The following is a 27473-nucleotide window of genomic DNA, read 5'->3' as shown; positions in this document are numbered from 1 at the left end:
TGACACCAGCACCCATGGTTCTTAGTCACTGGTGTATGTAATAATCCCTCCTCATGTCATTTCCCTCTCACTCAAAGAACTGTGTGTTCCTTGAAAACCAGGCTATATTATACAATTTTTACTTAGTAAGGCTAACTATTGGATTTCATTTCAATTTATTTACTATTTTAACTGATTCTAAATTTTGCTGAGAAAAAATGGTTGAAGTATTGTATGAGAACTTTAACCTTAATTGTTATCTGAAAACTTAATGTTAGCAATTATCCTATAAAGTAAATTTCCTTCTATAAATCCTGAACTAAACTTACTGACATTGTGGGCAAGAATGTTGCTTACAGTGCAGTATATCTGTTTAGATGTTACAGTAAGGTAAAGAAATTTACGTGTAAGAAACAATCTATGTGGCCAAACATGGTCAACATTCAGGTCTTGGCTATCTTACTCTTTGGATTACATAATTCCAGTTTCTTTAAAAAAGTTTTTCTTGCCCTGGCTGGCATAGCTCAGTGGATTGAGCGCAGGCTGAGAACCAAAGCATCGCAGGTTCGATTCCCAGTCAGGGCACATGCCTGGGTTGCAGGACATGGCCCCCAGCAACTGCACGTTGATGTTTCTCTCTCTCTCTCTTTCTCCCTCCTTTCCCTCTCTAAAAATAAATAAATAAAATCTTTTAAAAAATAATAAAAAACTTCTTCTTGTTCTCATATAAATATTGTCCTACAACTGATACTAAATTGATCTTCAATTAATATCATCAATCTTTCTTCCTTCACTTGTTCCTTTATTCCAGGAAATCTAGATTCCTCTCACCTTTCCAAAGTTTACGACCACCTATAAAGGCGTGACTAATGAACAAGCTATAACAAAGCAACTGCTTTCAGCTCCACCAGCTCAAGCCCAGCCCTGGACCGATAACACCATGCTCTCTCTGCAAAGTCACTGAGCCACAACAACCCCAGGGAGGGTGGCTTATACTTTCTCATAGAAGCTGCTGTACCAGACCCTCTACCCAACGTGGCTCACTCTTCATCCCTCTTTCGTTTCCCCAACCAGTATCTTCTTCTCAACTCTAAGAATGGCCCACAAATGTACAGGATTTCTTACTGCTCCAGAAGCCCCATTGCCCTGCCCTCATGCAGTTGCCAGGTCCACAAGCTCTCCACCAATACAAAGAGTCTCTGTTGCTTAAGAAATCTCCCAGAGTGGATCAAGGTGAGAGGCTCAGGCTCTGGCTACCAGGACTGTCCTTGGAAGCCCCAGGTTGATTTCAGAATGTTTTGGAAGCTACAATATATAGTACAGCAGCACTGGAGAGCAGTTATACTGGATTACGCAGACACTTCCAAAAATTTACTGGTGGAATGTAACAGTTTTTTTATGGTTTATGCCATCACAGTTGTTCCCATTTTTTCTCTGCTTTCCCACCTCCACCCAGCCCCACCCTTTTCCCTCCCTCAGTCAATCCCCATATCATTGTCAGTGTGGGTCTTGCATAAACATTCTTTGGTTAATCACATCATGATTTTTGTATTTTTAAGTGTCCCACTTCCACTTACCTTATAGGTCAACTTTTGTAAGATGGTGCTTTCAAATTTAAAGCTATTTTTGTAGAATTTTCTACTCTACCAAATTCTTAATTTATTGTTTTATTGAACAGAATTTTACTTCTAATAATAATAATAACACAGTAACAGTTACTTACTTGGGCGATTCTGTACTTTCTCTATTAAAGTAGAGTTGAGCAGTTCAATAAACACAGACTCTGATCTTTCTGGTTCATCATCATCCAAAATTGAAATAGTTATTGTGGCCTCACTTTGATTGGCTCTGAAAAGAGCAAATCCAGAAGCTGGTATGTAGTCCCTTCCTTGAGTTGCTCTGGCTAAATTAGGTGGAAAATAAGGTGGTTTTTCCATATCATCCAGTGTTGCATATGTGACTATGACTTTTCCCATGAGTCCCCTTAACCTTATTATTGACAACGTGACGTTCTGAGTTGCTTCCTCAACTTCAATAGGTCTATTTTTCTCGGAAAAGATGAAGACCCCATAAGGATCATCACTAGCCAAAACTATCAATGTGGCGTTAGTATGAACTCCCAAAGATCCACTGGAGACACTGAGGATTAACACAGAGAATGCCTTATCCAGTTCTGGATCTTCATCTGGCAATATTTCCACGGTGATGTTGGCATTCTTTTGCCCAATTTCAAATGTGACATTGCCGGAGGTGAAGGCGAGATCGCCATCGGGATCAGAGTCTATGCTCCAAAGCAAAGTCACCCGAGACAGAGCTCCATGACTTCTCACAATCTATAAAATATTGAATGTTAACAGGTGTTAAAAGAGGTATTAAAACCACTGACTTAGAGGATTATAAACACTGATAATAGCAGAATATTAAATTCTTATTTTATATAAGCTTTTCTCAAAAATGTAAGATTCTTAAAAGCAGAGGCCATGTACTGCCCATTTTTGAAAGCTCAGAGAGTCCCACTTAAAAAGTGATTGTTGCATGAAACAAGGCATTGATTGAGCATTTTTAGCTTGTACCTAAACTATAGCTGCATTTTTCTGCAACTAAAAAACATACATAATAAAGCGAGAATGGCTATAGATTTTGGTGGAAGATGGCAGCTTTACTCTAGGCAGCATGTTTCTCGGCTTCTGTGAAGAGGAGGGAAACTCGTGGTTCGGTGGAGAAACAGAGCAAGTGGACTAGGCTACCGAATCACCTTTGAAAGCAGGACATCAAAAATTATTGCGATCATTGAAAAACCAGACAGTAAGGAGACTGCTTCAGGACAAAAGGGACCCAGGGATCAGCGCGGGGACTAGGGGTGTGCAGTCCCCAGGCCCGGTGCTCCGGGGTCTGCCTCAGGGCTCCTGGGAGAGGGGAGTAGCTGCTCCCTCCCCCGAATACGGGGGTTGAGCACCTCCAGGGGAGAACTTGTTGCTAGAAGGAACAGATTGGCCAGTTGGACTGGGAAAAAATCGCCCAGGGTCTATGAACACCCACCCAGAGACCTGGGAGAAGTGAGGGCCTCCAGCCGGCATGACCAGGGGCAGCCTGGAAGAGCGCCCGCACCCCTAGCCCAGTGGGAGTGCAGATCGGTGGAAAACCTAGAGCCGGGAAGGACTTGGGCGCTTTCAGGTCTCAGGAGCCAGCAGTTCTGATCTGGGAAAGTGCACGCCCCATCGGGAATCTTGACTAGCGTGCTGTGATCCCGGAAGGGACGCGGCACTTAGTGCCTTCCTATAGCCTGAAACTCAAAAATTTCCAGCCAGCCCGACCAGGGGCGGCTGGGAAATGCGCCCGCACCCATAGCCCGGTGGAAGTGCAGATCGGTGGAAAACCCAGAGCCGGGAAGGGCTCAGGAATTTTCAGGTCTGGGGAGCCAGCAGTTCTGATCTGGGGAAGTGTGCACCCCATCGGGAATCTTGACTCAAGTGCTGTGATCCCGGAAGGGACGGGTACTTAGTGCCTTCCTATAGCCCAAATCTCAAAAGTTTGGGGGAGGGGCGCACCCTTTTATGACTCCCAGGGAGGACACAGTGAATCCCAAAACATCACAGGTGCCTCCTGAGATCATAGAGCTGGAACCCTGCAGGGACCCGAGTCCAGAAGAACGTGGCAGTGAGCTCCGGAGAGCGAGTGTGCTCGGGAGTGCCCAGGGTTCCTGAGAGACTTGCTGAGATCTGGCTGGGAAGAGAGAGAAGCATTTCAAAGGTCCCTCTGCCAGCTGAAGTCAGCAAGATCAGAAAGACTGGTCTAGCTAGTTAGAAACCAACAAGAGTTTTTTTTTTTTTTATTTTGTTTGGTTTGGTTTGGTTTTTGTGGCTGTTGTTGGATGATTGATTTTATCTTGTGTTTTAAGTGACATTTTATTTTTCAATTCTTACTATTTTTATATCTCGCAATCCCTTATGTTTCTCTTCCATTTATCCTAATAATATTCTTTCCAATCCGAATTAATCTCTCCTGCACTCCATCTTCTTCTTTTCTTTCCTTTTTTTCATCTTGCAAGTTACTGTAAATTTGTATTATCTTTTTCTCACCTTTCTGACATTTTTTATTTTAATAATATTTTGGTATTCTTTATCTTTTTGTATAATCTTCTTTGCTTGGCTGGTTATACTGTCATTTGATAGGTTCCCCCTGGTATCTCAGTCACAGTGTGTTGATAATTTACTATCCTTCATCTGTGTTCCATTAATACACCTCTCAATGTTCTATACTCTTTATTCTTGTTATCTAGATCTCATCGATTCTGTCACAAGACTGTCACTTTACTATTACTGTTAGTAAGACCTAGTCCATACAATTGTAAATACTACTCAATACCCCTACCTGATCTCAGCCCACTTTGCAATTTCCTGAACTATACTATTTTGGGGGTTCTCTCTATTCTTTTGTACACTACTCCTATATACTAATCTTTAATCCAACCCCACCTTAGAATCTGACCTCCCACAGCCTCACAGCTTTCTAGATCCAACTATCAATCCTCTCATCCCCAGTAAGAGTCTTACCCTCTTTCCATCCTTTCTAAACCGTGGATAGTGGGGTGGAAAATCACGGTTAACACTATAAGGAGCCAAAGGATAACCCATCTCTTCTCTACTGGCTGCTAATGTAAATATCATAGTTCACTGTCTTGCTGTCTTAAACCATTTCGCCTTACTTCTCCAACTGATCACAAAAAAAGAGTAGGGGGAAGCTGTGAACACCAGGATACACGAAGGAGATTGCACCACTGAATCCCACAAGTATTCTACCACAAAAGTTCACACCATAATTGCAGGGAACCAGAACAGATCAATTTAAGAAACAGAGGCTAACAAGAAGAAACCCACAAACAATGAGAAAACAAAGAAACAACCCAATTGAAGGGAAACGAGGAAGCCTCAGGAAAAATGCTAAATGAAATAGAGGCAACTCAACTATCAGACAGTGAGTTCAAAACAATGATTACCAGGAAGTTCAATGAACTCACATTGAGTTTTCAGAAATTAGAGGGAAACTACATCAATCTCACGGCAAACTATATAAACTTGAAAAAGGAAATATAAACTCTCAACAAAGACCAAGAGGAAATGAAGAATACAATTTTTGAACTGAAGAACACAGTAGAAGGAATGAAAAGCAGGATCGATGAAGCTGAAGATCGGATTAGCGAGCTAGAGGACAAAGTAGAAAACAATATCCAGAAAGAGCAAGAAAAGGAAAAGAGGCTCAGAAGGAATGAAGAGGGATTAAGAGAAATGCAAGACAATATGAAATGTAATAATATCCGTATAATAGGGATACCAGAAGGAGAAGAAGAAGAACAAGGGATCGAAAACCTAGTCGAAAAAGTAATGAAGGAGAACTTCCCTAATTTGATGAGAGAAAAAGTCACACAAATCCAGGAAACACAGAGAATCCCAATCAAGAGGAACCCAAGGAGGCCTACCTCAAGACACATCATAATTAAAATGGCAAAATTTCAAGACAAAGAGAGAATCTTAAAGGCAGCAAGGGAGAAAAAGGAAATAACATACAAGGGAGCCCCAATAAGGCTAACAGCTGACTTCTCAATGGAAACACTTCAAGCCAGAAGAGAATGGCAAGAAATACTCCAGGTAATGAGAACCAGAGGTCTGCAACCAAGGCTACTATATCCAGCAAGGCTCTCAATCAAGATAGAAGGCCAAATAAGAAGCTTCCCAGACAAAAGAAGTCTAAAAAAATACACCTCCACCAAACCAGCTCTGCAAGAGATTCTAAAGGGACTGCTTTAAGGAATGGGAGAAAAAGAGAGAGAGAGAGAGAGGAACACACATACATAAAAGACAATGAATAAGTACCTATCAATAATAACCTTAAACATAAATGGATTAAATGCTCCAATCAAAAGACATAGAATAGCTGAATGGATAAGAAAAAATGACCCACATATCTGCTCTCTACAAGAGACCCACCTCAGGATAAAAGACCTACACAGGCTGAAAGTGAAGGGCTGGAAACAAATCTTCCAAGCAAATGGACAGGAAAAAAAAAGCCGGGGTAGCAATACTCATATCAGACAAAACAGACTTCCAAAAAAGGTCCATAAAGAGAGACCCAGAAGGTCACTTCATAATACTCAAGGGAAGAATCCACCAAGAAGACATAAATATTGTAAATATATATGCACCCAACATAGGAGCACCCAAATACATAAAGAAAATCTTAGAGGACTTCAAGAAAGATATGGACAGCAACACAATTATAGTGGGAGATTTTAACACCCCACTATCAAAAATGGACAGATCTTCTAAACAAAATATCAACAAAGATATTGTGGCATTGAACAATACCCTTGATGAAATGGACTTTGCTGATATATACAGAGTCCTCCATCCAAAAGAAGCTAAATATACATTCTTTTCAAATGTACCTGGAACATTTTCAAAGATAGACCACGTGATAGGACACAAAACAAGCCTCAAGAATTTCAAGAAAATTGAAATCATACCAAGCATTTTCTCAGACCACAAGGGACTGAAGCTCAAAACCAATCCCGAGGAAAAAGACCCAAAACACTCAAATCATGGAGATTAAATAGCATACTATTAAACAATGAATGGGTCAAGAATGATATTAAGGAAGAAATAAAAAGGTTTCTGGAAACAAATGAAAACGAACTCACAACAACCCAAAACTTATGGGACACAGCCAAGGCAGTCCTGAGAGGGAAGTTCATAGCGATACAGGCCCACCTAAAAAGCTAGAAACATTCCAAACAAACAACCTAACCCTACGTCTACAAGAACTCGAGGAACAACAACAAAGACAGGCCAGAGCAAGCAGAAGGAAGGAAATAACCAAGATCAGAGCAGAATTAAATGACATAGAGACTAAAAGCACAATTCTAAGGATCAATGAATCCAAAAGCTGGTTCTTTGAAAAGATAAACAAAATTGACAATTTATCTAGAATTCATCTCTGATATTTCACAAAGAAACTTTTTTACTGACGTGTCCCCTAGAGCAAGGAACATAAAGGAAAGAATAAACAAATGGGACCTCATCGAAATTAAAAGCTTCTGCACAGCTAAAGAAAACAGTATCAAAATTAAAAGAGAACCAACTGTATGGGAAAACATATTTGCCAATGATACCTCAGACAAGGGTTTAATCTCCAAAATATATAAAGAACTTACAAGACTGCACTCTAAGAAGACAAGGAATCCAATTAAAAAGTGGGCAAAGGACTTGAACAGACACTTCTCCAAGGAGGACATACAGAAAATCCAAAGACATATGAAACGATGTTCAATATCGCTAGCTATCAGAGAGATGCAAATTAAAACCACAGTGAGATACCATTTCACACCAGTCAGAATGGCCATCATAAACAAAGCAACAAACAACAAGTGTTGGAGAGGTGTTGGAGAAAAGGGGTCCCTAGTGCACTGTTGGTGGGACTGCAGACTAGTACAACCACTATGGAAAGCAGTATGGAACTTCCTCAGAAAACTAAAAATGGATCTGCCTTTTGACCCTGCAATTCCACTTCTGGGACTCTATCCTAAGAACACTAAAACACCAATCCAAAAGAACCTATGCATCCCAATGTTCATAGCAGCACAATTTACAATAGCTAGATGCTGGAAGCAATCAAGATGCCCATGAGTAAATGAATGGGTCAAAAAACTATGGTACATTTACACAATGGAATTCTATGCAGCAGAAAGAAAGAAGGAGCTCCTACCCTTTGCAACAGCTTGGATGGACCTGGAAAGCATTATGCTAAGCAAAACAAGCCAGGCAGTGAAAGACAAATACCATATGATCTCACCTTTAACAGGAACATAAACAACAAAACAAAGAAACAAGCAAAATATAACCAAAGACACTGAAATAGAGGACAGGCTGACAGTGACCACAGGGGAGAGTAAAAGGAATTTCAGGGGACATTGGGAAGGGTTCACGGGAACAAACTTAAAGGACACATGGTCAAAAACTAGGGGGAGGGTGGTAATGGGAGGGAAGTGGGGAGGGGTGGGAGGGGGGGCTGGACTGGGAGTAAAAAGGAGAAAACTGTATTTGAACAATGATTAAAATAAAATTTTAAAAAAACATACATAATAAAGCAAATGTAATTAAAACTGTATATTAAAGCACATTCATTAACATTTCTATATTGACTGCAACAAAGATGATGTATTTCATTGTAAAGAACAGATGAGTGATTTTTTAAATGAAAAGTCAGCTATAAAGCTCATTTTTAAAAATAAATTACAATATTTCCTTCATCTTCCTCATAATACAAAAAACTCACCAAAAAATATATTTGACCCAAGGTTATATAAAATACATCTAAGAAGAAAGAAACAACTTTTTGTCAATATGTTAAGAAGAATAAAAAGCTTTAAAAATGCTCCAAATAAGGTACAACTAAAAGTAATTTTTATGTATACTTAAAATATAAATGTCTCAAAATAAAACTTGAGGCAGACATTAAATAAAACTTGATCTTCTCCCATAATCTTTTTTAGTTTCTTTCTTAAGTAATTAGTCATCTTTACTAAAGTTGTTCAATTTACTCCACAAGAGTTTACTGAAGATATGCCATACCAGTACAGGAGAGATATGTTTTGAGTGATTTTTCTTCATTTGTATACAATTTAAAGAAGCTCAACAAGCTTCTAGCTGCTCTAAGCTATTTAACAACAGAAAAGTACTTAATTCTGCTCTGGCTGGTGTGCCTCAGTGGACTGAGCGCCAGCCTGCAAACCAACGGGTCTCTGGTTTGATTCCCAGTTAGGGCACATGTCTAGGTTGTAGGCCAGGTCCCCAGTTGGGGGCACTTAAGAGGCAACCACACATTGATGTTTCTCTCCCTCTTTTTCTCTCTCCCTTTCTCTAAAACTAAATAATACTAAAAAAGAAGTATTTAAAAAAACAGAACAGTACTTAATTCCTCCTAAAACAACATAGAGTAAACATACACAAATACACATGCACACTATATAAAATAATTATTATTGCTGTTCACAAATATTTCAGATTTTCTTTCCTTCTGGGAGAGAGATAAAAACAGGATTTTACTTCTCTACCCATTAACATTAGCATGGTCACGTGACTTGTTTTAGCCAAGGAGAAGTAGAAATGCTATGAATCGCTTCCAGAAAAAAGCTGGGGGAGTCAATATGTAGTTCTTCTCATCCACATTTCCTCCTTCTTGAAGACAGAAGCACTTTTTGAAGTACAATTTCTCTAATCCTCAGTCCCTAAGTGGTCGATGATTGCCAGTTTCAGTTGAATACACAGCACAAGTGGCATGCAGATCTTTGTTGTGGTAAACTAATGAGATTTTGGAGAAATTTGTTAGCACAGTCTATCTGAATTAACACAAAAATCTAGGTGATACAGCTCCATTACATTTCTTAGGGAGTCAGGAATCCTCAGATCCTAAGATGAAATTGTATGCAAAACTAAATACAAAGACGAATATTAGATCACTATTTCATTGTCAATTTGTATTGTTTGTGCCACCAGGATCATTCATGTCACTTACATAGAAAAAAAATAATGCAAAGTACACCTTCATAACACAATACAAGTTTTAAAGGAAAAGAAAATGTCTGGGATTGCAGAACAAAAATGTACTCACATTGAATGTAACAATGCTGTACCCGTCTTCTGGCTCAGTTCCACTGACAAAGAGCGACTCAGGGCTAAATTCAAATACACCGTGAGCGTGGTCCGAGGCCTCAATTGTCACTAGAATTTGGGAAGCCACTCCTAGACTGGCTGTATGAATAAGTTCCAACAGATAGTAAGAAAATGTTAATCAGTAATTTACAAACCAAAGAAAAAGGCATGCAACAACCTTTTGAAAAGAGTTGTACCATTCATTGAGTACTTCTAATTTGCTTCAGAAAGAAAGGGAGACACAAATGGTTGCCACACACATTCATGCTTTTATGACCTTTCTTTATTTTGGCACCAACGTAACATACAAGTGCTGCCTAAGCATTTGCAGATGAATAAGGAAAACTTGTTTTTCTTTTCTTCTCTGTGAAAGAAAACATTCTTCCACACAATGTATATGAGGAAAGTCTCTCACGACCTTTAATGACCTTAAAAGAAAATGAGCCAAATGACTCTTACCTTCATGAAACAGCAATTTCCCTATGATTTCTGTCAATCTACTGAAACAATTCTTGATTTCCAAAAGTGCATTAAGTTTAGGCCTATTTTTCTCATCATATTATGATATTCTAGATCTACCTCTTCTGGCCCCAAACAGTCCAATCCTATAGCTAAGCAGATATCAAAGTCTAAAGAAGTATTTAATTGTTTTCCTGAGAAGTATGTTCAACTTTTATGTCATATTAATGGATGCAGACAAAAAAAATAAACCCAAAAGCAGTAAATTAAATACAAAGGTACATGATGTGCTAAGGGAAGATAGGAAAGAAGGGGTGGGAACATGAGTTCTGACACTAACATATAATCCCTGACATTGTGAAAAAAGAAAGCATTTGAGGATTGGAAAAAGATCTCCCTTAAGAAGAAGTACTCTATGTATTCTCTCCTAATATGAAAAAAATATTTGAGGGAAAAAGCTGAGTCATACTTGTACATAAATCTACTTCAAAAAGTATCATCTTTTCACTATTTCCTTCCATTAATTCACAACTTATTCTCCCCATATATTTTCTTCCCAAATTCTGTTACCCATTTTTTAATTTTAATTTTTACTTGAAGGGTTTTTTTATTTTTTAAAGATTTTATTTTCTTATTTTTAGGAAGAAGGGAAGGGAGAGATAAAGAAGGAGAGAAACACCAATGTATGGCTCCCTCTTGTGCACTCCCTCACTGGGGACCTGGCCTGCAACCCAGCCATTTGCCCTGGCTGAGAATTGAACCAGTGACCCTTTGGTTTGCAGGCCGTTGCTCAATCCACAGAGCCACACCAGAGAGGGCATCCTGTTTAATTTGATTAAATGCTACATATAAAGATGCATGGTTTTTTTTTTTTTGATAAAAAAGTTATGCATTTAACGTGAAAATATAAATGTTCTATTTACTTCTTTAGGTATTCAAAACTTTGTAAAATGTTTTTTACTCATCACTTGTAAGTGATATTAAAGCAAAGCTTCCATTACAATTAGAATCAGGAAACTGTGGTAGATTAATACAGAGAGGAGGGTCTGAGCTTTGGAGGCAGGTAAAGACTTTATCAGACTTGATCACTTTCTAGCTGGATGACTATAACATGGGGCATATAATATCTCATAAAGGTGCTATGATGGTTAATGAGATAAAATAAATAAAGGACCTGCACATAGTAAGTGTCAATAATTGGTTAGTACTTTCTCTAAAAAAGAAAAGTTAAAATGTAGAACAGTAAAGGGCCTTGAAACAGCTGCTTACCATGTCTGTGAATAGTTGGAAGGAAGAATTCCATGTCCCCATCACCACTACCACTGCCTTCAACCCTATAGAGTTCAGCAGTCACTTCACAAGGAGAAACACAGAGACGCAACCCACACAACACACATTGACACAATGAGAAAATTGAGAGCTCTTAAAACATATTCAATAAAGAGGAAAATGCAGTAATATTCACCCAATGATATGCATTCTTCCACAAAAGAAAAGATTCTTTTAAGTGGTAAAGGTATAAATTAGTTAAAGCTACAAATTTACAAATATATCATTCAGAGCTTCAGGAAACACTCCATAAAGGTTGTAATTGGTATTTCTCATGTCTGCCTATTTAATTTTAAACTTTCACTTACAGCAATGTAAATTGTTTTTAATATTTTAAATATTTAAAAAATATTTGTTTGTGTATATAAGTGGACACTTAGACCTATATGTTTATGACAATTACGTTACCACTCACAACCACCAATTCAAAATTAGGGAAATGCATCCAACATTTCTCTAGCCATATATATTCAAATTCCCACCATATTTACCATCCTCAGACTTGGTCACTGCTACCATACTAACACTTGGTCAGTGTTAGGTAACACTATAGAGTAGGCAAGCAGTCTAAAATTCTGCCTCAGCCCTGGCTGTGAGAGATACCACCAGTTGCACACCCTTCAGCAAGTCACTAAACCTCTTGGTACCTTCTTTTTCTCTCACCAATAAAAGGTGCTGCTTTTTACAGAATTGATGTGAAGATAAAAAAAAATAAAGTACCTTGGCCTTATATAAGGACTATAATTAAGAGAAAGTACCTTTACCTTTGCTTCCAATACACCTTATCCCTCAACCATTATCTTACCAAATGCTGGCAATGAAGACAGGAAGGGCAGCAATGATAGCAGCAGAGAAAAAGACAAGGAGGAGAAGCAAGGCCATACCCATATCTATGAACTTCTACAGGCATCCTCGACTGGCATGCTAGTTTAAGATCTGTCCTGCTCTTCTGTCCCCATCAATAGCACTGGGTTAAACCAGACACGAGAATTTTGGCACCCAAAATCTGAAATACTTTAGAAACTGAAGAGGCAAAATGGATTTCAGGGAATAGTCAATGCATGGCTTTGCCCCCATATTATCTATAAGTTGTTAGAAGAGTGAAGTTCAACACCAATGTTCTCTGGCTAGCATAAAACATCAATTCAGGTGTCTATCTTATGTAGAATCAGTTTTACAGACAAAACAGTATGAAATAAGGCCTACTTCCCTGACCCTTAGAACCATTTAGCTCTACAAGCTGTTCCACTTCTTAGGCAACCCCAGGCTCTGACTCACAGAGTGGAGGCCAGTGTCTCCATTCCTTTACCCACAATCCCAGCTCCCTTGGGTGGAGGAGGAATCAGATGCTCTGCCACTACTGCTTGCTTACTAAGAAATGGCAACACTGGTTTTCAATGAGAATACAAGCCCAATTCATACACAGCAGTGGGTATCACAGGGATATGGAAAGAAATTTCTACATAAAATCACAAGTATTACTATAAGCACAAATATTATATCTAAAGAATATTTGATATTCCTTATTAATCAATAGAAAATGATCACTGACATATTCTCAATTACGTAAGTATTTTTAACTATAGGTAATACAAAGAACAACTTTCAAATAATGTATAGTGCCCTTTGATTAATGAAGTCCTGTCATGAAAACAATGATTTGGAGATCTGAGGACTCATCTGTAGAGGACGAGCAAAGCTGTTACCATTACAGGCTACCTTCCAAACAGGTCACCCAGGGCATTTTTACTGTTCACGCAGTGGACCACACTGTGGCACTGTTTAATCATTTCCCTGGCTTGCCTGCCTTTGCTTTCACTGGGCTCTGGGAAAACAGGGAAGGGAACTGTGGGGAAATATTGCATACCTAACCCAAAGTCTCACTACATACTAAAAAGACGGTATTTGTCCTGCCCAATCTCTTCCTTTGGATGACTTATACAGTACTATGACTTTCTTTATCAAATATGAAGATAATGAGATAATAATGCCAGGTTATATAGAAGAGACTGTCCTGATGAATACCATAACAACTCTCAATTTCTTGCATTTACAAAGGTTATGTGGTACATATCACCCATATTCTGTAACAACCCAGTAGCACCTGATGATCAAACACATTAATCCTTCTGCAAAGAAACACACATAAATAATTCATCTAAGTGGGGAAATAAAGATTATACTAGCCCCTCTTTGACATAGATGAGTTTTGCCACAAAATGAATTTTGACTCCAAAAATCTTTGATAATCAGAGCTTTCTGAACATCACAACAGAAGATAAGGTACTGCTGACCTGTTTTATTGATAATCACCTCATAATAGATTACCTAGAAGGACTAGTTTTTACCTGCAAGACACCTAGAGGTAGCTCTAATGGCCTATTGTGAAAACTTTAAAAAGGATAAAAGGAGAGAGGTGATTTTAGGAGCATCAACTATGACCGACAACTACAGTTTGATGAGTCAGTACAATTACACTATTTCATTCCAAAAACACATCTACTTTAGGAAAAGACCAAGTAGGTAATAAAAGGAGAATGAAACACCACAGTACATGGTATACTTATAATAAACATTAGAGATATTAATTCAGAATTTACCAAACCTCACAGCAAAAGTAGATGTAAACAAAACTATGAGTTTAATATTAACTTCTAAAGCTAGTATTATAAATTTATGTAGGGAGATGGAAATTTTCTTTTTACCAAGAAAAAGACCACCTACCAGAAATTATCTACCATATACATTAAACATTTATTAACATTCATGCTGTTCTTTACAAAAGTTAGTAATTCACTTATTTAAGAAAAAACAAGTTAATATTAATTCAAAGGAACACATTTGCTTAGAAGAATATATAATCATGGTGAGTGGACAAGCAAATATTTGACATTTTTGAGTCACCAGTCTTACCTCCTCCCTCCAAGTTTAACAATTCAACTTTAAAAGATTTTTCCAATTCAGGAATAGAATTATCAGTGATGTTGACGGAAATGTATTTATATCTATCTCCTGGTTGAAATTCTAAGGTACCAGCAACACTCTGAAATGCAAATAAAAGATTTGTTCATTAGATTATATTCTGAGAATGTTTACTATGCCCCAAATTATTTTAAATAACTTGAAAATAAGTAAAATATAAAATGGTAAATACTTAGTGGATATGTATGATGTTCAATATAAATTCCAAATAAGTATTCCCCAACTAAATAAAGTAGATTAATTTTTTATTTCTTATTTGCCTATTCATCAAAAATGTAGTCTAGGCAAGTGAGAAATGTAAACAGGTGTCATCTACAAATTCCTACAGAATTAATTCAATGAGATGCATGAAATTCATCTCATGGAAACAAGTATACTTAAAACTACTCAAATTATAGCACCGAGCAATTTAAATATGCAGTGCATAATAATAATGTCATTTCCATTCTGAGAATTCTTCCATGCAATAGTAAATACCAGCCCATTGGACATTAAGTTTTCCCTGACTATACTTGAAATTGCAATTCATAATATAGATCTCCCATCAGAAAAGTTCACATACCACAAGAAAAATGAAAAGATACTTAAATTCAAAGACCTAAGGCCCGTTTGTCATGTTATTTCTTACACAAGCATTTTCCCCTTGACTTAGCATAAATATTAAAGCTGTTTAAATTTTTCTAATGTTAGCTTGTGTGTACAAATATATATCATCTTGTCAAGCAATTAATGATCTCCAAGCTAAAATGAGGAACCCAAGTACCAAATCACTTAATCACATACTTATTAACTTCTTTCAATATTTATCAAACAGATAGCATGTGCATGACACCATTTTTGATGCTTCAGATTCAGAAATAGCCAAGACAAATCTCTAGCCCCATCAAGAACATTCCAGAAGAAGTGTAAGTATGTAATACTATAATTCAAATAGAGTAACAACTGCTATAAAAGTCATAGTTAGCTTAAGAAGGAAGTGATTCACTTGGCCTGGAATATAGTCATCAGTGGAGTAATTCTACAAGTTTTAGCAACAAACATTTGACTGTCTTAGGAAACCATCTTACTTGTCCTTAGCAAAATCCTACACAATTGACCGCTTCCTCTTCTGAAAACATGTTCTATTCTGGCATTCCATGATAGCACACTCTCCTGTTTTTCCTACCTTTTCCGGCTCATTGTTTTTAGTGTTCTTTGCCAATTTTAACATTCCCCTGTGACCTCTAAAAACTGTTGTTTATCAGAGTTTCTCTAAATTCTCTCCCTAGACAAGACTATCATACTCTAGGCTTTTAATATCACTTATATGCTCCTAGCTCCCAAATTTCTATTTCTAACCTCTGGTATCTAGACTTAAATATTAATATCTATCTTGAATGTTCTTATAATTTTGTAAGAATTTTTAATTCTGATCTTCCTTAAAATCTGTGCCTTAACCAGTCCTCTCCACAGCATGAAATGCTGCAGTAGCAGGCTGCTTTGGCAGAAACAGAGAGTCACTTCTCAGAACCATGCTGCCCTGCCCAGCAGTCATTATTGCTGTCTTACAGATAAGGAAAGTGAGGTTAGGAAAGACAAAAGACCAGTTTAAACACAGTTCTGTCCAATTCAAAATCCTAGGCTTTTTTTCTTTTTTTTTCTTTGTTTTGTTTTGCCAGTACCACATTGTTTCTCACTTGGAGAAAAAAAATAAAATTGAAAAGGTATGAATATATAATTCCTTTATAACTTTGTTTTTTAAAGATTTTATTTATTCATATTTTTAGAGAGGGGAAGGGAGGGAGAAAGAGAGAGAGAGAAACATCAACGTGTGGTTGCCTCCCACTTGGCCCCCACTAGGGACCGGGCCCACAACCCAGGCATGTGCCCTGACTGGGAATCGAACCTGCGATGCTTTGGTTCACAGCCCAAGCTCAATCCACTGAGCTACGCCAGCCAGGTACAACTTTGATTTTGTTTGATAGGCACAGACAAGAGGATTTAAACACAAGTAAGCCTATGATAACTATTTAAGTATCAGGCTTCAAGGGATTGAAGTACTTTAATTTACATAAATTTAAAAGGCCATCAGAGCTTATTTTCCTTGTTTAGTATATCCCAGGTGCAGTCCCAAGTCCCTTCTAATACATCCCAGGTACAGTCCCGAGTCCCTTCCATTCCTCCAAGAGGACTGTATGTTTTACAAGACCAAACACCACTTCAGAAGGACTCACTGATTTACCTGGTAATCCTCAGGACTGAATGCTGTCAGGGACACCGTTCTAAATTCCACCGTAACCCTCCCCAGCAGTCCTTGTGCACGGACGACCAGTAACCTAACTTCTCCATCTTCCTCCTTCACAGTGACCTGTGGAACGGTGCTGGTGGGCAGTGTCATTGGATCCTCAGGCTGAGGAGGCTGCCCCGTGGAGAACTGCAGCAAGCCTGGCAGATACAGAGAGAGGCAGGGCATCCTTGCCCCAATCTGTGGAACAATTCCTTATTCATTTGAAACAGTCCTGCACAATTATTCTGAAAACCAGGATAAAATTCTGTGGGGTTTCATTTAGAAAGGACTTTATTGAAGAAGATTTAATTAACATGGTTTTGACACAGAATACGCTTAGTTTTCAGAATATTAAAAATTAAAATGTTAATTTTTCTTGTCTCTATCCAAAGAAAGCTTAAAAAAAGAAGTATCAATAAAAAGAATAGTGATGGGGATTTAAAGTACATGTTATCAAACATTTACTCATACTTGGTTATCTAGGACTCATCCCTGAACTTAGAATATGCAACAAATTTTTAAAAAATTTAACTATGAAAATCAAGAGTTGAAAACCTCCCACTTGTCCTATACAGACACTGTATTAGATGTTCTTGCTTAATTCCTATAAAAGAACTATTAGTTTTCAATGCAGAAAACAGTTTGGGTTTATTAGGACAAACATCTATAATAGTTCCCCAATTAAGAATATTATAACTTTTCAGCATAAGAAAAATATTAATATAAACATACAGTAATAACCCCACTTACTAAAGCTTAAAATATAAACTACAAAGTACTTAAGTTTTCACATATGACACTATGATAATTTTCAAAATAAAATAATTTTGATAGACATAAATAGAAATACTTTTATTCATTTTAAATAATCCTACATACACTTTTCAAAATATATTAAACTTCAGAAATTGACCTTTATATTTTTCCTTCATAAACAATGTCCCTCAAAACAGCAGCTTAGAAGAGGGTCTGAAACAGTTATACTTTAATCATTTGCAAAAGAAAAAAAAATCCCTTAAGAAATTCTTCTCAAGACCAAGTATACCCAGAGAAGAGAGGATTACTCTAGCAAAAGGGCTCGGTTACCATACGGATGATCACTGGCTTTGATGGTGATATCTGTTGTTTCCTTCTCAGGATCTATGCTTGCACCACTGGTGGGAGTAGAACCTAACTTCCCATCTCCAGGAACTGCAGACACCAATGTCACATGGAAATACTCATTAAGCTCAGGAATGTCATCATCAAGAACATATATATTCAGAACCTATGGATATAAAAAGCCAGAGGCATTAAGCAGTGAGGCACATATAAATTATTTACCACTTCCTAGAAGAAACTAAAATAGCAATTAAATTATATTTAATTGAAGTTACTGTTTAACATGACTTATTTCTATGTAAACTTACACAGAGAAAAAGAGATCTGAGAAATTAATTCTTTAAATAATGGGTGCTAAGCAGTAACATTTTTATATATTAATATCATACTATATGATATATTGGTATATCATACATTCTTTGTATCAAAGACAGTGGTAATGCCAACCTCAGGGTATAGAGTTCCTAACTGAGGAACTGCATGTAATCTGATAGGATGCAGTAGGGCAGTCAGTGAGAAAGGGCAACAGACTCATGCCTAGATCCTGCCTAAGGAAAGCCTGACATACTTAGTCACCACATTTTAGAAAACAGATTCACAATGGGCCTTAGAAGTCTGGCCTAAGCAATACACCCCAAAAAAGTTATAAAAGGGAGTAGCAGTAACTCAGCCATGCTTCACAAAATTTAAGTCAATATTTGAAGTGAAAAAATAATTTTATCTTTCCTTTATTAGTTGAAAGAGGATGTTTTGACATCTAAAATGTGACAGGATTAGAAAGGGCCCCGGTCCCTAAGGTACACAGTCTATTGCAGGAGAGAAATCTAGAGAAAAACCTTTAAAATGCAATGTAAACATGTCATAATAGAATTACGTACAAAGTTAACTGTGAAAGAAACAACCAACTCTACTTGGTAAAGGTTTGCAACAGACAACTTTGAAATGAGTCTTAATGAATACTATATAGTTGTACATAACGATGGGAAAAGATATTCCACAGAGAAGAAGTGACACTGGCAAAGGCACAGGGGCATGAAGGAACGTGGCACATGGGCAACTGCAATTAGACCACTGAGGAGTACAGAAAGATAAGGTGGGATGGATAATCAGGGGTCAGCTCACAAAGACCATTTGTGCTATCATTTAAAAAAAAAAATGGACTTCATTCCATATTGAGAGGGAGGAAATTGAAGAATCCATAAAACAGGAGACTGAAAAAAAAGAATTCCATTTTAGAATAAGCACTGTGGCAGAACATAAATGAGTGGACACAGCAAGAAATGATGCAGGGGTTGAGTTAGGAAGTGACTGATGAGAAGTAATGAAGATTCTGAACTAGTGCTGTGACACTGAAGATGAAGACAGACAGACAGGTTTGAGATTTGTCCTGGAGCTAGAAGATCCGGGCCTTGGTGACTCAGGTAGTGTCCGAAGTGAAGATAGGAATGTCTAAAGGATGACTTCCTGGTTTCTCCCAGAAAGGAAGATAGAAACAACCTGAAAACTAACTCTGAATGCTATCTCCAAAACACTTTTGTTATAAACCGTTTAATGTGTTCTTTTCTGTCCCCAAATTATGGAGATTTCATCACTCTTCTTTAGTTTTAACTCTTTAAATCTTAGGAACATTTAAAAATCTTCCCTCAATTTTATCTTTTTCATCCAATTAACTACCTTCTAAATCCCTGAGACATTCCTCAAAGATTACATCTGCAAGCTTGAAATTATTTTACTATTTATCCCTGATGACCTATAAGTTATTTCCTTTTTTTAATGAAAAATTATACTGAGATGAATAGTCCAACATGACAGACTAAAAGAATGTAAAAAAATTCTGATGTAGGAAGTCCCATCCCAATTTCCCTTACAAAAACAGTCATTTATTTCTGGAGCGCCTATTTAGAAATGTGGTCATAGTTCATCAAATGTTTTTGGTAAAACTGGAGACCACTTGTACTTTCAAAAAAAGAAAAAAAAATCTCATTTTTTCCAAATATAAAAATAAAATGAGATTACAGTTATAAGAATTTTTCATTGCCTGACTGAAAAAATACCATTAAGAATTCTGCAGTTTTCCATTCTATCAGTAAAAACAGAAAACCCACAATAAAAAACCTCCAAGCCATATGATTTTTATTACATTGGGATTAAAAACAGATAAACCTATAACAAACATCATTTAAAATCCTTAGTTTTTCTTTTGTACAAATAAATACAAAAATATGTTATACCATGACATATACTTAATCACCTGAATATTTTAAATTGCTTAAATATCAAGAAGCTGCAAACAAATTACAGAACAGATCAGAAAAAAGCTTTCCAGGAGGCTGTCAAAGGAACAAAGAAGGTAGGGTTTACCTCAGATCTCTGCCAAGGGAGGAATGTGATAGTGCCGCTGGCATTAGCAAAATCATCAACAAGGTAATTAATGCCATCAGATTCGATCTGAGAGATGGTGTAAAAAACATGCACATAGTCCAGAGCTCCTCTGGTTCGCTCCACCACACACGAAATGGTGGATCCCTCCTCTGCAACCTGAAATTGAACATAAATTAATTATAATTATATACCAATTTAAATCAGTGATAAAATTACAACTGCATGAAATCCTGTACTATAACCTTAATTCTGTAACTTTCTACCACTCTAAGGAGGCCTCTACATTTCTCCAGATATATTTCTGTCTGCTAAAAATAACATTTGAAACCATTCATTTTATCTCATTCTTTTACAGGGACAAATAAAGCAAAAAAGAAGGAAAGTAAGTTAACTGTACATATAATTCATTCATTGATACCTCCTGTGTGCCAGCCACTGTGTTAGATGCTATGGTTACAAAAGATTTTTTTTAAATAAAAGCACAGCTCTTTGTCTGGATAACTGTAAAGAAAAAGAAAAACTCAAATGTTATAATGAGTTCAGCTAAGTTAAAATAACCAGTGCAGAAATTACAGGGTAGGGGGTGAAACATGGCATGAGGGAGAACAGTCCAGCCTTGAACATAAGACATAATCAGGTAGATCTGATGAAGTCATCTTGAGGGCGGTATAAAGTGTCAAGTCAGGAGATTCTTGAGAAATGTCTGGTGGGGAGACAACAGGCCAATGAGGACATTTGTGCCATGTTTATATACTTTGGATATATACATACTCGTCCCTCAGTACCCACAGGGTATTGGCTCCAGGACCACCCACACCAGCACCAGATACCAAATCTGCAGATGTTCAAGTCCCTTGAATATAAATGATGTAGTATTTGCATATAACCTACACAAAGTTTCCCTCATACTTTAATCACCTCTAGGTTACTTGTAATACCAAATTCAATATAAATATTATGTAAATAGTTTTTATACAGTATTGCTTAGGAAATAAGAAAAAAGTAGTCTTGTACATGTTCAGTACAGACACAACCATCATAGGACTCCCACAACTATGTACCACTACACAGTACATGTCAGCAACAACAGAACTTTTTTTCAAATATTTTCAATTTACATTTGGTGGAATCCAAGGATATAGAATCTGCAGGGATGGAGGGACAACTGTATATGTATGATACACATTTGTGTGTGTGTGTTATATGTTATTTTATGTAGAAAACATTTTTATCTAAACACTTTAAGATAATGCTTAAAATTTTTTATGGAGCACAAAGTCATAATATCTTTTAGGATAAGGTCTTCATCCTCTTAAATTCTCAGTCTCTAGACTTAATTTTATATTTAAGTGAGCAAATATAATTTATAAGAAAAAACTACAACTGAATGAACAGAGCTCAAAATATAAATATTTACATAAAATGTTGTCATTTTTGATATCAATCAAAAGCACCTCCAATCAGCATTAGATTGAGCCATTCAGTACTGACATCAGGGTTAGCGAGGACAGACTTGAAAGCTGTCTGCAAACGGGCAATAGTCAAGTTACCGATGAGCATGGAAGTACCAGATGTACCAGTAAATCCTCTGAGTTTCACTGAGCATCAATACTCTTACTCCAAAGTGTAGCAGCAACCCTGGTGCCTCACAGCAAAAAGATCAAGAACTCCTGGGGCAATGCTACAACTCTTTTGTCTGCCTGCTGGTCTACCTGCATGAGAAGCTCAGAACAATCAGATGGTTATTCAGGACAGCCCTCAGTATGTCTGTCTCCTGGTAGATACCCCCAGACCCAACCAGAACCAGAACTTCTAATCCAGTGGAACCTAAAGCAGAGGAGTGGGCACCACAAATTCTGGTAGTGGGGAATGAAGATGGAGCCAGTTTTACTTCCACCTCTGGCTTCCTGAGCCCATGTGGTCTAATTACTTGGGACACAGAACCATAATATGGCCACTGGATACACATAATGGAGACTGGAGGACAACACTCCAACCCAAGAAGGTGTTGTCTGCGCTGGCATCTTTGCTGTCTTTATCAGGCCAACAATAAGGAGTTGCTGCACCCCTCTGGAGTAAAGGGGCTGACTGGAATCAATCTACCACTAAGTAGCTCATTGAAAAGTGCTTAGCTTTGGTCTTTGTCACATGCTGTTTGAAAATTCTCTCAGCAACAGTGGCTAGTTCAGTCTTAGGAAGAAGAACGTCCTGTTGTTAGGCCCCTACCAAGCCTTGATCCGTGCCATCACTCTATGAATGCCACTGTGGTGAGGGAAGAGTATGGGTGACAGCCAATAGGTGCTTCATCCTAACTTCCTGGTTGTTGAGAGCCTTTGCTAAATGTTCCTCATACTCAGTAAACTTACTTGTCTCTAGTCTTAAGTCTACCAAGCCCCCAACCAATCCACTGTGTCATCAGCAGCTCAGGGATACATATATCTTCATACATCAGACCTTTCACATAAGACAAGTGGCTGAGTGGGTTGTTCAGAGCTCTGCCATCACCCTTCAGAGCCACTGCTGAATGGTGCAGTAGAGTGGGCAGCCCATCTTCAGCAAGCACCAACACACAGGCCAAGTCAGCCAGACAGGCAGCCGGCCCTGAAGCAGGCTTGATTTTTCCACTTCCATCAGTTAGTCACAGGTTTGGGGGTAAAAGTCAAAAAATTTATTTTTAAATATGTCCAGTTTGAAGTGTTTATTAAATATTCAAGAGATGTATCAATTAGGCAGATGGAATTTTGGAGACAAGCCAGGACTGCCATTATAAATTTGAGAGGCAACAATATACAAATGGTATTTAAGTCCATATGCAAATGGTATATAAATACAGAATTATATAAATGGTATTTAAAGACTGGGTGAGATGACCCAGAAAGTAAGTGTAGATAGATGGAGAGAAGAAGACAGAGCACAATCAGTTCTGCTACAACACCTAACACTAGTTTTGAATCATGAAATTGTTCCGCACTTTCACACAACATGGATTCTACATTTGCTTATTTGTGATTTCATCCACAAGAAACATGGTGAACACTGTACCTTCTTGAAATAAGCCATGTAGGAATACACAACATGCTTACACACAGGCACACACACACCCCAAACACCTACCAAATGCCTCAGTTCAACACGGGTGCTACCAGTCACACTTATCTGCATGTAATGTGACAACTTTCCCTCAAATTTCAGATAACTCTCCTCATATTACTTTATAATAATAGTGACAATTCCTCTGACACCTACTTCCACAAGCAAACTTAAACATTTTTCAAGGCACATGCCATATTAATTGTAGTACTGAAGTATTGACATTTAGTGTGTAAAACTTTTAAACTTGGATCCCTTTCTTTTTACAGGTCACTAACCAAGTTTCTGAGTAGTGTTGTCCTACCCAATCTTTCCCATAAGTTCTGTTTTTCAATACACAATCTGGCATAGTGCAGTGATTTCAGGAATCTACCTTTCATACTATGGCAGAACACAGTGTTCTGAAGGGTGGGGCCCTCCAGTCCTAAGAGGCTGAAGATAAGAGAAAGCAGCAGAGTCCCAGGTGCTCAATAGAGAGCATCTAACTTAATTTCCCCCTAGGCATGTACATCAGCATTTTCATCATAGCCAATTGGTACACAGACAAATGTGTGGGGGAAAGAGCATGACTTTAACCTCAAACACTGCTGAACTTCTCCCCTCTACCACTTACCAAGGTTTCTCAGTCTCAGGGAGCTCTTCTTAAATTGCAGGTTATAATGTCTCATGGATTTTGGTGGAGACTAAACAAGTGCCTTACATAGTGCTTAGTAATATAGTAAATGCTAAAAATGTATGTCTTCCTTTTAAAATACAGACACACATACACAACAATAAAAGAAGTTCCATAAAAAACATTCTGTATTTTATCAAGAAATATATATATTTACATATTGAAAAAGCAAATTAATTCTCATGTATTTTGATTCCTATCACAATGAGAACAAATCTGCTCCATTTTCCCACCTTAAATTTCAATTAGAATATTTTGAATGTTAAATTAATAAACCATTAATCCCAGCATGTGAATATTCAATTCTCTCTTTGTAGCAAGAAGCACAGGTTAAATACATGCAAAGATACACTCAGGAATCTGTAATGTTTCCTTACAACTTGTTACTAGGCCACTAAGCAGTATCATACAGCATCCAGGACTAAGAAAGAGGTTTTTGCTTAAAAGGATCACATGGGGAAAAGCTATCTGACCACACTTTCATTTAGTAAAATCTTCATCAAAATCTACCACCTTCTAACTGTTTTTAGTTTTAAAAAGGAGAAAAATAAGCCATGGCCAGATGATTCAGTTGCCTTGAGTGTTATCCTGAGCACCAAAAGGCTGCAGGTTCAATCCAGGGTCAGGGCACAAATCTAGATTGTGGGCTGGTAGGGGCGAGTACAGAAGGCAACCGATCAGTGCTTCTCTCTCATAACCGTAATGATGTCTCTCTTTTTCTTTCTCTCTCTCTCCCCCCACCCTTTCCTTTCTACTTTCTCTCTCTCTCTCTCAAATCAATAAACATATCCTTGGGTAAAAAGAGGAGGAGGGGAATGGGGAGAAGAATGAAACTAGCTGTATACAACTGTGTGATGATATGTGCAATACATCAAAATTTCTTAGAAAATGTAATGAAGTAATAATGTATACAATAAAGTAAACTCCCAGTTAGGGAAGAACTTTCAAATGTCAAAGGTTCATTAAAAACTTACCTAGGACACTTGCTAAAATCCATCTTTCATATGTATTTACATAGAAATGCATAATATCTGAGATTTGCTTTAAAAATTACAACCAAAAAAGATGAAACAAGACTGACAAAAGACTGATAAATTTTGAAGCTGGATGATGGATCACTGAGGTCCATTACTCTATTTTCTCTATTTTTATGTATATATGAAACTTGTCATTTAAAAAAAAATTAATTCAGCTTTTTGCCTCTCATCCACCCCCCCGTCAGAGATTCTGATTCAGAAATGGGATCATGAATCAGGAATTTTGTCCTGGAATATAAATTAAATACTTCTGAACAAGGTTGTCCAATTTGGGAAACAGTAGACCAGAGAATAAAATTGCTAATACCAGAATATGATTGTCATAAAGAATAAATGATTCAATGTTTTTTTCTACTACTAAAACAGTCAACAGAACTTTAGATTCATGATAAAAGCAACTGTTTAGGCTAATATACGAAGGAGCATAAGATCAAGTAATAATCATCAAAACCATCATCACTCCGTTTTTCACAAGAAACAATAGCAGCCATTGCTCTTTTCTCTTTCAAGTCAGGAGTCTGCCAGATCTTCAGATCAGCACAACAGTAATTTCAAAGGTTAACTATGAGAAGCATACTTGAAATAATTTTCCTAGAAAAAAGAATGTACTATTCTGAGCCATGAATTGGCTTTCTCTATTGAAATAGAAGATTAAAGCTAAACAATTACACTTCCAATTAATTTTTTATTTTGTTTCATGCTTGGGTGATGATCTGTGATATCAGATTATATCAATGTCATTTGTATCTAAAGGACTGTATCCACATAACATATGGCAAGCACTTAAAACCAAACACAGTCCAAGTTAAATAACATTCTCATTTTTACAAAGATCTCAAACTGTCTCTAAATGTATCCTTAAGTCATGTGTTTATAAATATAAAACACATTCAAGATTAGTCATAAAAGTAAAATAATGAGACTAGCAAGTTTTATGAGTTATTACAAAAAGCAATCTCGTTACTTTATAGTCACATGGTATACAAGATTGCAGGACACATAAAAGTAGGGCTAAAACAAGGTGGTGAGAAAACAACATAAAAGTACACAAAATAATAAGACGGTAAGGCAACATTTAGGGTATGATTACTAGGCAACAAAACCAGCAAAAACCAGTCATCTGTTCAATACACTTGGAATCCAACGAGGGCCTCATCAGGTGGGCACCATCAGGGCTAAACTGCACACAGGCTTATGCATTCTTGTAATTAAAATTTATTAATCACCTGCTATTTGCCAAGACATGGCATACCTGGTTAGGAGGAAACGAAAAATATTTATCATCCTGTCAACTTCAAAGAGTAACATATATCATATTTTGCATATTTTCACTATTTAACATGTGATGTTGTTTTCACTTTAACCCTAATATTACTTTGGTATATAAATCTATAAAATATGTAAAAAGTATAATATAACCTGGAAGTCTTTAAAGGATCTCTATTCCTTTCAGCATTTTTTAAAGAAATAAATTGACTTTTTTTTTAAAGAAGAATAAGTTGACTTTTATGCCACTGAAAAAAATCCAAAGAAGTGACAATGGTTTTTATGTCTGGAAATGAAGCAAATAACAATGAAATTTAAGCTCTGGAAACAATTCCAGGCATAACAGTTCTCAAATATTTCAGTTTCAGGACCCCTGAACACTCATAAAAATTATTGAGAATGAGGAGGTTTTGCTTGTGTTAGTGAAATCTGTTGATATCACCACTTTATAAATGAAAATTAAAAAATTGATATATTAATTCATTTTAAAATATCAATAATAAACTCATTACATGCTAACATAAAAGCAACACATTTTATTAGAAATAACTATATATTTTTTTAAAAGTTAGTAATAAGGGAGCACTGCCATATATTTTTACAAATCTTTTTAGTCTAACTTAATAGAAGACAACTAGGTTGTAACATTCCCTTTTGCAATCAATTTGTCTACTGCTCTTTGTTATTTTGTTTGAAGTATATAAAAATACCTAGCCTCATATAAATATGTAACTGAAAAATAAGGAGGAGTTAGTAGTCTTTTTAGATAGTTGGGAGTATTCTCCCTTGATACTACAACCAAAATTTAACAAGTGGTGGTTTCTTAGAGGTAAGTCACAATGTGAGACCATACTCTAATACATTAAAATCCATTGGTCTGTCTTCCATTTTGAATCAATCATTTACCCATGCATGATTCTGTAATAATGTGCATTGATTATTTGGAAACTATTGGTTCAATGAGGTACAGATCTTCCAAGTGTTGACATATTATATTATGCAAAATAAATAAACCTCACTTGCTAGCCGCAAAGTCTTTAAGTACTGAGAAACAGTCAAGCTCAGCCTGGCAGATACAAGTGCTCCAAAATTCTAATTTTTGTTTGAAAGCTTAAATTCTTATCATTGGAAACAAGTACTGTCAGGTGTTTTTCTTATCATTACTGACTCACTTCATTCATTCTCATAAAGATGTATGCCAGATA

At 37.0% G+C, this 27473-nt stretch overlaps 1 protein-coding gene across 1 annotated transcript in view; it reads right to left on the bottom strand.

Moving 5' to 3' along the window:
- The window catches only part of ADGRV1 (adhesion G protein-coupled receptor V1), a 507196-nt gene that overhangs the window by 389056 nt on the left and 90667 nt on the right, over positions 1-27473 (bottom strand). The window contains 7 exon segments of the mRNA XM_036020532.1: positions 1703-2312; positions 9643-9782; positions 11412-11495; positions 14385-14514; positions 16675-16877; positions 17806-17986; positions 20182-20358. Of these exon segments, the coding sequence (XP_035876425.1) occupies positions 1703-2312; positions 9643-9782; positions 11412-11495; positions 14385-14514; positions 16675-16877; positions 17806-17986; positions 20182-20358 (1525 nt within the window).

This window comes from Phyllostomus discolor, chromosome 3 (genome assembly GCF_004126475.2).
Source record: "Phyllostomus discolor isolate MPI-MPIP mPhyDis1 chromosome 3, mPhyDis1.pri.v3, whole genome shotgun sequence".
NCBI classification, from domain to species: domain Eukaryota; kingdom Metazoa; phylum Chordata; class Mammalia; order Chiroptera; family Phyllostomidae; genus Phyllostomus; species Phyllostomus discolor.
Note: the sequence above shows the minus strand (reverse complement) of the source record. Positions and strands in the feature narration are given on the sequence as shown.